The 13,357-nt window shown below is 31.8% G+C and overlaps 1 protein-coding gene across 1 annotated transcript; it reads left to right on the top strand.

Moving 5' to 3' along the window:
- Positions 1–5,625: 5,625 nt before the first annotated feature.
- Positions 5,626–10,315, top strand: LOC111710742 (uncharacterized). Its single transcript, XM_023484860.1, has 4 exons — positions 5,626–5,733; positions 7,639–7,697; positions 8,669–8,817; positions 10,017–10,315. The coding sequence occupies exons 1-4, from the start codon at positions 5,700–5,702 to the stop codon at positions 10,204–10,206; spliced, it is 432 nt and encodes a 143-aa protein (XP_023340628.1). The 5' UTR covers positions 5,626–5,699; the 3' UTR covers positions 10,207–10,315.
- Positions 10,316–13,357: the final 3,042 nt, after the last annotated feature.

Genomic DNA, 13,357 nt, shown 5'->3' with positions numbered 1-13,357 from the left:
CCCTCTTTTTACAGGAAAAAATAGTCTACCCAAGATGATTAAATCGTGTCCATATAAGACGTGATATCTTCGTGTTCAGTGGCTTAAAACTGAACAAGTAGAATTTTAATAGAATAAAAAATCTTGAAGTTTTTTTTCAAAAAGTTTATTTTTATTTTGAATAAATAATACTAAGAATTTAAGTTTTAATAAAAAATAACGTATTTTTAAAAAACTTTTGAAATGTTGTTGAGAAATTTTTGTTTTTAATTTTTGAAATTTTTTGATTTTTTTTAGATAAGGCCGGATATTTCCATTATGTTTCTCAAAAGTAACTTGATGTAAATTGTGTATGGGTCTCTTTTAATACAGGGTTGTGGATATCATGTCAGCAGAAGCTGAATATTCCGCACAGTCTTCATAAATTAGGAATACAGTCCCTTTAACTTCCGCTGAATATGGGAAGAAGGACAAGAAGGAATGAATACAAAATGCTTGATTCAAAAAGGCTTCTCTCATGAACAATGTTGTAAGAGTTGTAGGTGAACGCACTGAAAAATGATCAAACTTTTGAGGATGCCATATATTCATACAATCTATAGTTTTATATAAAGGAATTGTACGCGTAATTTGAAGTGACCCTTCATGCAAAGATGACAATGCCCGATTCACAGCTTTAAAGCTTTGTCTGATCAAGAACTAATTATACAGCAATGTTTATAATTCTAAAAACTTATTATTTTTAATTGTGGTTTCTCTACAAAAGTGAAAACGACGATATCTTCCACATTAATAATCAGAGAAAGGATTCAAGGGTACAGTTGTGAAGCGAGCATTGCCATCTTTGCATGAAAGGTTTCTTGAACTTACGTTTAGATGAAAAGTGATTAAAATGTTGTCATAAAACTGTGGAATAGAAAGACGACTGATGGACTCAATTTATGATTGCTTAAATATCGTCTTCGTATTCCATAGTTTGCTGGATTCTACTGTATATTACATACATTGCAGCTTAAATTTTAATATTTTGGGTGAAAGTTAACAAAAAATGCTAGGCTCAGCAGATTAAAAAGAGATTGCATTTAACCTACTATACAGCTAGCCTTAATAAACATAAAAGTCGTCTTTATCTACGCAGCATTCACTCATTAATCTAAATTAAATATTTATAGAAAAAAAAAAAATTTAAGTTAAAGCAAAAATGTTTTTAAAATAAACTGATTCAGTAGTTTTACTTTATTCTCAGCTCCCTGAAAATAAAAATTACTGAACTTGATATAACTGACTTTAAAAAATACTGCTAAGCATGCAATAAGTAAGTATGAAGGCGCATTCCATCGAGGGGGGAGGGAGGGGGGTCCTGTACCCCTCCAAGAGGGGTGGGGGTCCTGTACCCCTCCAAGAGGGAGGGATGTATCTTATATCTCACTTCTAATGAAATTGTTAGTTACGCTTTCTTAATTTTGAGAATTCTTTATTTTGCCTGAAAGGAACAGTTGACGTAATTTCAAGTAACCCTTGGATTAAAATTTGGCATGTCCGATTCACTTCATACAGTTAAACCCTTAATAATTAAGCCATACACAGTACAGTACAGTACAGTACAGTACAGTACAGTACAGTACAGTACAGTACAGTACAGTACAGTACAGTATGTACAGTAAAGTACAGTACAGTATTTTACAATCGATAGAATTTATCAGAAAAACAAAAATGTGTATATAAATTATTTCTTTCGAAATCTAAAAAATTTTAAATATTGAATCAAAGAATCACAGAAAATTCGCAAAATTTTAAGACGAAAATTTGCAATTATTAGTTTTGGTTTAAGTTTTAAGGAAAAGTTGTTTAAATTCTCTAGTTCCTTTCTTTTTAGTATATTCTAAAGTATTAAATATACGCTGTTCATTGGGAACTTTAGTTGAAACCTTCAGTTGCGCAAAAAAGGTACAATTTTGCACCAGGCGCCGCAAATCACACTTTTTCTTGACTTACCCTTTACGCTATTTAATTTTACTCACCCTGTACAATATTTAATTTCACTCAACCTATACAATATTTAATTTTACTCCACCTATACAATACTTCATTTTACTCAACCTATACAATATTTAATTTTACTCAACCTATTCAATACTTTACTTTACTCAACCTATTCAATATTTCATTTTACTCAATCTATACAATATTTCATATTACTCAACCTATACAATATTTCATATTACTCAACCTATTCAATACTTCATTTTACTCAACCTATACAATATTTTATTTTACTTAATCTATACAATATTTTATTTTACTCAACCTATACGTACAATATTTCATTTTACTCAATCTATACAATATTTCTTTTTTTCAACCTATAACATATTTCATTTTACTCAACCTATACAATATTTCATTTTACTCAACCTATACAATATTTAATTTAACTCAATGCTACTGAACATAAAGCTTTGTTCTGCGGACATAGAGTCTGCTTTACTGTTCACTTCATCCACTCTATTTACAATAAAGCCATTATATATATGATGCTTGCTCTATACGCTATATACTACACCGTCTTCATAACATTTACTTTGATTTTCATTACATTTTATCTGGTCTATCTTACTCAAAATAGATCCCATATTATCAACATAAACTGAGAAATGAAATTGATCATAATTATTAATGAATGAACAAATCTGTTCACGAAGTTGAGACCACAGTAGAAAAAAAGGGTTAAAATTATTTTATCATGAAATTTGTTTTTTAAAATTCCATGCATTAAGGACTGTCAAACTTTTAACATTCAGCTGTTTAAACTACAGTAGTCTCCAGAATATATGGGAAAATTAGCACGCACCTCTGACCCTTTTGTAAAGGTAAATTCAACCTAAAGTCTGGCCGCGCCAACCTTGTTGCGCTGGCTAGTCATATTGAGTGTCTGCTTTATTTACCCTATGTCCGGGCGATACAGTACAAACTGGGACCGAAAAGGTTGACCCACCTCGGAAATTCAAATGTACTACGGCTGCCCGTGTTAGACCAATCTGAACTCTAAGTACAAAATTTTCTTGTAAAACTCTTGTTGTATTTCTATTTATTTTAGGGGACCACTGTATTTACATTTTTACACGTCTAGTTTGTTCTTAAGAGGATACGTCAAACAAAGACTGCATGTAAAATTGAAATCTTACAGTTTTTAATCATGACTCCTCTCATTTAAGATACATGAAAGTTGAGAAACGACTTGAATATCGTCTTTGATCATAGATATTTGAGTTTGACGAAATAAAACCAAATAAAACGAAATCTCCGGTAATTTAGAAACCACATTTTGGAATGCAAAGGCTAAGGCAATTTTGTGATTATTGATTCAAGAATTCTACTTCTAAAATTGGTTTATAAATGCGGCAAATTATTTTAGAAATGAAAGACGACCTTAAAGTCGTTTCTTAACTGTCATGTCATGGGACATCTGTATATTGAGAAGAAAAACGACGTTTTGAATTTCTTGAATGTAACTGGATAACTTGGCATTTCTTTTACATGCATTTAATCAAAACAAGAGGAGCAACTGTAATTTGACTAAATCTACAGGGTGTCCCAATACTCAGAACCTTAGTTGCAGGCTGTCAAAAATATTTTTATCTGAACTCTTTTCTTTTCTAGCTGAAGTAAGCCGCGTTGCCCGTGAAGTTTTTTTGGATTTTGAAAAACATATATAGATTTTTGAATTTTTTTTGAATTTAATAAAAATGTCGAAATTTCCCACAAAAATGTTCAGCCCATTCGGTCCAGCCGTTTGGTCCGCGAATTATTACATAAATGAAAAAAGATAATCTAATTTAATATATGAGAAAATTAAACTGCATCAATACCCTAATTCATATATTCGGAGAATCGGTTTTCATAATTTATTATTTACACACAAAATACTAACTACTGAAATTATACTATACGAAATTAATAGAAACAGTCGAGGTTATATGAACAACTTCTCCTCCTTCCTCTCCTATCTCGATATCATGGGGAACTGGCTCCAAAACTGAAGCTTGTTCTCACCCTAGCCTAGGTTTCCGTTAACCCTACGCCGGGGACCGGCGGGCTAGCCCACCTCTATCCCCAGCTCTCTCATCTAAAGGATTTATTCACATTGGCTTGGCTTGGTCTATAAATAGACAATACAGTAAACATTCTGATGAACCGTTAGGTTTCATAGTTCATATGGGGGGGTGGAGAGGGGGGCATTATCCCCCTTGATCGTAGGAAAAGATCGCTTGATCTCAGCGATCTAACAATCCTTTGAATCACTGTTCGTAAAAGATCAACAAACTCGCACATATTACACTAATATTAATTGTCAGTTTATTTCTTGTATTAATATACTTGGCCAGCACCATGTAGGCTCTTGGATTAATCACAACTTGTAAAATCATAAACAAAATCTCCAAACTTAATATAGAAGACGACTTTTAGGTTAAAATCTCCATACTTAATATAGAAGACGACTTTTAGGTTAAAATCTCCAAACTAAATATAGAAGACATCTTTTACGTTAAAATCTCCAAACTTAATATAGAAGACATCTTTTAGGTTAAAATCTCCAAACTTAATATAGAAGACATCTTTTACGTTAAAATCTCCAAACTTAATATAGAAGACAACTTTTAGGTTAAAATCTCCAAACTTAATATAGAAGACATCTTTTACGTTAAAATCTCCAAACTCCGCATTTAATTCAAATTAAATTTCGGTCCTCGTCAGTTCTAACAATAAAATAACTAACAAAGAGTTTTATTTACAATTAATCCACCGGAAGCATCAATCGTATCTGATAAAAGTTTCATATGTTACATCATATTTCTATTCATAGAACAACAATACTTCTGTAATTAAATATTTTAACAAGTGCAATTACGAATTAAAAATGAATTTTCACAGAAAAAAAGTTTATTAATGGGAAAATACACATAATTTCCTAGTTTTCGAATTTAGGATTACACCAAACTGTTCCTGAGAGCCAGAATACTCATAACATTATTATTCATGATCATAATTCTTCCCGCTGCTTACCCACGCTTAGTATTGAATAATAATTATTAGCTGAAGTGCTCGGGGTTGCCCGTGGAATTTGAATAAATAAAAATAAAATTACCCTATGTCACCCCTGGTGTACCCACAGGTTCCATAAAAAAAATGGTCAATTTGGTCTAGCCATTTAGCCAGCTATAGCTATTATATACGTATATATATATGAGCAAAGAGCAGATTCATAAAAACGAGTTAAAGTAAATTTCATTTTTTTGAAAAAGAAACATCTTAGAGCAATGGCCTTAGCTGTGTTCCTTACCCTAAAAATATGGGAGCTTTATAAGTATTTTTAAAAAGGCGAAAAGTCTGATTAACAACGCTAGTAAGTATAATGTCATCTATCTATAGAAATATTAATAAATTCTGTTTATTTTAAACAACTAGCTAGTTATATCCAGTTATTCTTTAAAGCAACGCAATTTTCTGAAAAATAAGATAAAATGTAAAATTCAATTAAATTTATCATTTCCTTTCAAACACATTGTCAATTGTCATGCATGAGAGTAATTCAGAGGCCCCCATGAGGCTTACCGCCAATTGTACGTGTACGTGTACATACTAATGACACGCCTGTGTGTAAAAAGTATTTAAAGTTATAAACTTTTAATAATTTTTCATTCAATTCCGAACATTCAGAGATGAATACTTTACTTTGGACTTTGGTGGGCTCAGGTAACTTACTGTTATTCAATATTTTATCTATTTCTCTCATTTGCTGAGTATCAAAGCAAACTCTTCGGTATAATCCAATTTTTTCTCCAACTGATCGCCCAGTATTGACAGGCAGGGGGAGGGGGGGAATAACTAAAGAACTGCCAAAAATAATTGAAATTGAAAAAAATTAAACGACCAAAATTATAACCAACCAGAAATAACACCATTTTCGACAACTTTTTAGCAAAGATTTTTTTTTTATTTAAACAAACTAGAGAAGTAATTTTAAATGACTCTCCATTTCTTTAAGCTTTTATAACTGATCAAGTAAAAATGAGGTTTTTTTCTACCTGAAATTTGATTACTTTCACTTGTGGTTTCTTAAGAACTTGTTTTAAAGAGAATATAAAATAATTTGATTAAAATTCCCTAAAATTCACTAAACTTTGTGATGGTGACTTTTTTTTATAAAATTGTTATATTTTGGATTAAAAAAATAGGGTTATATCTGCGTATGAAAAAAGTATTATATTTTTGGTCAAAAACTGGTTATTTTTTGGTTATAACCAACTTTTGTTATATTTGTTGAGATGCTGCTTTAATTTATTGGTCAAAACATGGTTTTATTTTTTGTCAGTTATATTTTTGGTCTGTTATATTTTGGTCTGTTATATTTTGGTCTGTTATATTTTGGTCTGTTATATTTTGGTCTGTTATATTTTGGTCTATTATATTTTGTCTGTTATATTTTGATCTGTTATATTTTGGTCTGTTATATTTTAATCTATTATATTTTGTCTGTTATATTTTGATCTGTTATATTTTGGTCTGTTATATTTTGGACTGTTATATTTGGTCTGCTATATTTTGATCTGTTATATTTAAAATTCAGTGATGGTGACGGACCAAACCTCTGTAGAGTAAAAAAGTAGATGTTAGTTTTTGGATTTTAAAGTTTCGAATTTATTTTAATCTTTGTTAAATTAAAATCCCTTTTTAATTTAACCCCCAGTAGGGGGCAATGTTAAAACAAATTCGAAATATAAGGAAGACGATTGTACCGACTCAAATGCCGACGTTAATTCTCTAGATGTGTGTGTACACAGGATCCGTTTCCGCAATGAAGCAAGCACACCACACATGTCAAATCCCCGTTCATCCCAGCTCCCGGTATTCAGTCAGCCGAAAACACCCGAGATGATCACAACTCAGTCTCAAAGCTACCCTGGCTCCTGCATGTTGTTAATATAGATACCTGAACAGCAGCAGACGATGCTTACATCCAGCCCATCAAAATGTTCCAAGAGTTCTAAATATTTGCGGCCGAACAAAAAGGAATTATCCGGACTGAATTTAGTTTCCTCCCCGGAGTTCCGACGGGCCTACTCACCCACTCTCCTCTACAAGAGGATAATCTCAACTCTAAAGAGTTTCCTAATCGAACCTGGAAGTTTGTTGGGGATTATATATCCTACGAGAGCCTGGAGAGAGCAGAAACCTGCTGTTACAGTTCTAGTTGATCTGCATTACCAACATGAAGTTCTACATAGCTCACTTTAAGTTGCTACTGATATTTGTCAATTTATAGTTTCCTTGTTCAATTCTAAACCAACCAATTTACAATCTTTGTGTCTTGGTCAAATATTTCAAAACAATATTATTTTTCTTAAATAAATATTATAGAATATTTGGTTTTTTTATATTTTGTTATATTTTGGTTTGTTATATTTGGTCTGTTATATTTGGTCTGTTATATTTTGGTCTGTAATATTTTGGTCTGTTATATTTGGTCTGTTATAATTTGGTCTGTTATATTTTGGTCTGTTATATTTTGGTCTGTTATATTTTGGTCTGTTATATTTTGGTCTGTTATGTTTTGAGACATTACTGACAAACTAAAATTAATTCTATATTTGTATTTAGCTCTGTGTATTGTTTACACTGAACCAGTCTCGGCCGATGTCCCGTGTTGTAAGAAATGCTACTTTTAAAAAATTTCAGATCCTCCATTTTCAGCAGGGGTCCGCCTGATTCACCCTTGAAACCTTTATCAGATCAATAATGTGGAAGATAACTTCGTTTTTCTATGGTTGAAATGTGTTTAATTCTTCCATTCTTTTGTCCCTTTTCCCAAAAATTTGGAATAGGCAGACAAGACAAAGCTCTGTTGATGCCAGTGTGAATCAGACATGTCCCTTCATAAATGTTAATTTATTCAGGTTCTATTGCTTAAATCACTGAGATTATAATATTAATAAGAATCTGATAATAAGTGATAATAATTAATAAAAATAATTTGTAAACTTTGTAAAATCATTAAAATAATATATACGATACACACATTAAAAAATATTCCAAAATACGAGTTATTTGTAACAAATAGTTTAATCAATTCAGTTTTTATCAGAATTTGGGGAGATAAATAAGCGCTGTTATAGTATTTACAGCAAAGGGAAATGTTTTTGAAAAAAGGGAATAATTTTTTCCCCCCAGTTTGGTTTTCAAAAACTAGATCCCAAATCAGGCCTGCATGCCAAAAATCAGAGATCACTATAGTCACATAGTGATAAAGTCAGAAGGCTTTATAGGTATTTTGGAGGGGGCAAATAAGGGAATGGGAGAGGGAATGGTATAAGGAAAGGGGGAAATGCATTCTAGAGTCAAGTATTGAGTTTCCTGCCCTAAAGTAGATGAATTTTGACTTCCAACATAGACCTAACACAAAGTTTTGAAAAAATGTCCGAAAAATGTGGGAAAAATGAGAGAAAAAATTATTTTCCCCCCATTTTTGTTTTTGATTCAAAAACTAAATCACAATTTATGCTTCTGCATGCAAAAAAATCAGAGAAATCTCTTAAAACGAAGCCAGAAGGCCCCCCCCCCCCCCACTCGTTGTATGGAAATTTAAATAAATTTAATATAAATGGAAAGTTTTCAACAATTATAATTTGTGCAGGGGGAAGGAGGAGTGTGCTCTACGAGTCAACCTTCTCCTGAATACATGCTGTCGATGAATGAATCGAAATGTATTGGAACATTCCAAGGAGCCCCGACCTACTGTGGTTACTGCTGGAAAAAACCTGAACTTGGACTTCCTTGCACGTAAGAATATATATTTATTAACTCTAATTCTATGGGGTGTTTTCTTTGCGTTTTAAAAGATTAAAATATTTTTTTGTTAATTTATTAGAGGCTGAAAGGGTATCGTTGTGAATCAGGCAAAAAGGCATCCCTCTCTGTAAAGGAAAAATGAAAGGGAGTATACGCTGAAAAGCATTTTAGGAGTTGATAGAGACCTATATATTTTTTTAAATGGCTTTCACTTTTTCCTTAATGGGTATCGTTGTGAATCGGGCAAAAAGGCATGCCTCTCTTAAAATGGAGGGTCTCTTCAAAGGGACTGTAAAGGAAAAATGAAAGGGAGTATAGGCTGAAACCTAAGCATTTTAGAAGTTGATAGAGACCTATATTTTTTTAAATGGCTTACATTAGAGGGCTGAAACTTTTTCACTTTTTCAACATAATGGTTTTTAAAAAATTTAACTAAAAACATTTTTTTATGGTGGAGGACGGTCAAACGGCAGGTCGGTGTTTTAAAAAAATCAGAAATAGTTAATAACTAGTTAATAATTCCAGGACTAAAACTTATATATTTCAAAAGCCCTTGAAAAATGGATTAAATAACATCTGTCACATGCTAATTTTTGTCATAAGTAAAAATAACTATTTTTTAAATTTTGACATACTTTTTGAACCTTTTTTAAATCATCCATTACACCCTAACCATTAAAGTTAGAGGTCTATTTTTTTAATGAGTAGGCCTTGAAAATTTGGACTAGGGACATGTATCACACTCCCCTATCTCAACTCTAAGGGCAAAATCATAATCACTAGTTAATATTAACTAGTGATACTTAACTATATGAAAAATTATAATTCAACATGATTTTCAAATACATTTGAGTTTGGAAGTTTAATAAAATTAATTCTGCAGGAATTGTAGATTTGTATTATCAGTGTTAAATGTACAATTCTATGCATGATATCCAGAAGATATCCAAATGACTGAACTGTGAGGTCCAATTATTTTGTAGGCCCTCACTTGACCCCCGGTTAATATTCGGTTCATAAATAATTAGGAAATTGACCAATAAAAAAAGTAATAGAAAGGAAACGGAGCATTCTATGAGCTTGGTCATTTTTCCTTTTTTCTTTAATACTTTTTTACTTTATATTTTATATTTTATACTTTATACTTTGTAGTTTAAAGAGCTACCTAGCATTTAATTTATTCTATACAGGAAACGTGTGTGTGCAGAGGGAAAAGGAATCTGTTCTCCAATACAACCCCCAGGAATAATACCAGACGACGGGACGGAAGATGGCCCTAACCCTCCTCCAACACCTGCATATTCACAGTACGGATTTTGTGGCACATCCTCCAATGACTGCAAATGCTGGGTTCATTACACTTTTTTTAAACGAGAATAGCTAGCTGCTACTCCCTATTGGACATTATGTTATAAAAAAGATATTTTTCTAAATTTATTCAAATGCTTTTGTGTTTCATTGGCTAAATAAAAGATAATTCTGCAATCAATGTAGATTTGTGTTATGGATGTTAAAAGTGCTAGTAATACACTGTAAACAAAACGTAAAACTGTTAAATTTACTCGCTCTACTCTGCTCTAGCAGATGGGCCACGACAACCGGCTTTTTTTACAGTGATAACCAGATATTCTGAATTAGGAAGACGACTTTACAGCAATACTTAAGTGAAAATGATCTTATTACAAAGCAAATAGTTTTACTATAGTCCTTGCAGCTTAACCCTAAATAAGCCATACATCGAAAGAATTCATCAAATGTCGTCTTCTTCACTTTCTGATAAAGGAATGTTGCAGATATTTAGTCTTTTAATTAAATGATTATATGGAGCTCTTTAAAACTGTTCCCGCATATTCAAAGCTATTTATTTATTTTCGCAAATACTGAAATTTACGTAATATAGTATAAAACCCATTGAAAAATTGTCAAGACAACATTTGATAAATTCTTTCGATTTATGGCTCATTTAGGGTTTAGCTGTAAGTGAATATATCGTAGTTCTTTTATCTTTAAACCTGTTGAATCTCTGTACTCGATGATTAGTACCGTTGTGAATTGGGTACGTCCCTCTTTAAATGGAAGGAATCTTCAAATTCCATTTACAGTCCATTTAAAATTTAAAATTTAAAAATTACTACTTCAGTCCCTTTAAGGACCCCGCCATTTTATTTTCGTCTATTGAAGAAAACTAGAAAAATCGTAGGTTTGAAAGTTAATTGGTGATTTTTCAACATAAGAAAAACAACCTATTTTTAGGGACTTTTTTGGTCAAAAATCACACCATCAGAACCCAGAGAAAATTGGGTCTAATCGGTTCGGATATTTCGACATTTTATGAATAAAAAACAATTTAAACAAGAAAAAAATGTATCTCTTCATGTTCCTTATTTCAAGTAACATTTACATATATAATCCTTTATCAACAGAGGACGCACAATAATAATGAATCCCAAAACAGGAAAAGGTAATATAAGGACGCACAAAAGTGTAACATACATACATACAGTATAACCCATAAAACAGTGGAAAAGGAAGACGACATTTAGGACGCACGTTAAAGCCAGTACAAGACAAATCAATTTGATGTAAATGAAATGTAATGTAAATAAATGGTCCTAATATCACACAATTATGATGAATCACAAAACAGGATAATAATAAGGACGCACTAAAGTGTAACTTACATGCAGTGGAATTTAAAGACGACATTTATGATTTAAACAATATTTGAATAAAGCAAATAGCTTCACTTGTAGCTTGGAAATCAACATACATGCAGTGGAATATGAAGACGACATTTATGATTTAAACAATACTTGAATAAAGCAAATAGCTTCACTTGTAGCTTGGAAATCAACATACATGCAGTGGAATATGAAGACGACATTTATGATTTAAACAATATTTGAATAAAGCAAATGGCTTAAATCAACTTGATTAAGTGAAAAGGTCTGTGTACACTGTGTCTCATGTTTAAATGAAATATTTAAGAAAATAACTTGATTTTTACAGTCGTCGTCCTATTCCACAGTTGTGTGGGTCACACTGTATACGTAAATAATTCTCTGCTTTATATATAACAAACAATACAAAGATATAAAATTCGGTGATGGTTATAGACCAAACCTCTGTAGAGTAAAAAAGTAGATGTTAGTTCCACATTCTATTGAAAATATATTTCGGTCTGGGTTGACCCTCGTCAGTTCTAACGATAAAATAACCATCAAAATCGATAAAAAAATAATAATTACAGTTAACAATTAAATATAAACTATTTTTTTCTGTTCATTCCTCTGAGTTCAGTCATAAAATCTCTGATGTATTTAGATTCTCGTACTTCAAGTAAACTTCTTCCGTGGTCCCAAACCTTCTCTAGAACGCTAACTTTTAGATGGTAGAGTTCATGTCCAGGAAGGTTAAAATGTTAAAAATGTTAAAATGTTAAAAGATAAAGAGCGGTTATTCACTTTAAAACTTATTTTTAAATATTATCTCAAATTTTAAATAAAAATAGTCTGATAATAGATAATAGTATTTGATCTGTAAATAAAAATAAACATTGATTTATATTTATAAATATAAATAAATCTAGGGATTATTAAAGACAGTTTGATTTTTAAAATCCAGAACTTTTAAATGTATTGTAAATCTGTGGATCAGGCGTTGATCACCATCTTATACGGATTAACTTAATTCCACTTCAACTACCCAATACCCATACAGAGACATGTCTACATTAGATATCGAGATTATAGCTTTCATATTAACGATGCTAAACTGTTATTTTTTATTGCGAAAATGGATTATTCACTCGCCCCCCCCCCCTACATGTCCTGCACATGTCCTACGTGTCCTACATGTTCTACGTGTCCTACATGTCCTAAGTGTCCTACGTGTCCTACATGTCCTACGTGTCCTACATGTCCTAAGTGTCCTACGTGTCCTAAGTGTCCTACGTGTCCTACATGTCCTACATGTACATTTTATATGCCTAGCTTGGGAACCCAGCTTGGCCTAGAAACTAAACTAACTTTCCTCTAAAGTCAAACTTAGAATTTTTACACCTAGTTAAAGGGACTGTAAATATATATTTAAGAGACCCTTAATTCGCAGATGTCGACGCCTGATGATTTTGTCTTTTTTAAAAGTTTATAAGTGTTTAATTCTGATAATTCCTTTTTGTCTTCTCTGAAATAAAATGCTCAAGCCATTTTTTAATGAATTATCAGTTTTTAAAATTACAAACATCTAATATTTGAATAAAGCTTTTAAGGGTACTGTTGTGAATCGGGCATTTCCATCTTTGCATAGAGGATCACGTACAGCTCTTTGACGAACATCACCGTGCTTTAACCGAGTACTACAATCCAAATTTGAGACAAATTTCTCGAGGGGTTCATCAACTATAATCGGACAGTGTAGTCCAAAACATTTATAAAAAAATGATATTTTTACCCTTCATGTGAGTTGTGACCGACATATAAACTGTAGGACGACAAGTCTGTAGAAAAAAGCAGAAGTGAAGGACAAATAA

The sequence above is a fragment of the Eurytemora carolleeae genome, unplaced genomic scaffold (genome assembly GCF_000591075.1).
Source record: "Eurytemora carolleeae unplaced genomic scaffold, Eaff_2.0 scaffold843, whole genome shotgun sequence".
NCBI lineage: Eukaryota > Metazoa > Arthropoda > Copepoda > Calanoida > Temoridae > Eurytemora > Eurytemora carolleeae.
The sequence above is the reverse complement of the archived record's forward strand: the minus strand, read 5'-3'. Positions and strand labels throughout refer to the sequence as shown.

What these genes read in the sequence shown, in the direction of transcription:
- LOC111710742 (XM_023484860.1), top strand. Translation starts at nt 5,700, where the DNA reads ATGAATACTTTACTTTGGACTTTGGTGGGCTCAG. An exon ending in TTGGACTTTGGTGGGCTCAG is followed by an intron (nt 5,734 to 7,638) that starts GTAACTTACTGT and finishes ATTTGTATTTAG; the next exon opens with CTCTGTGTATTGTTTACACT. An exon ending in GAACTTGGACTTCCTTGCAC is followed by an intron (nt 8,818 to 10,016) that starts GTAAGAATATAT and finishes TATTCTATACAG; the next exon opens with GAAACGTGTGTGTGCAGAGG.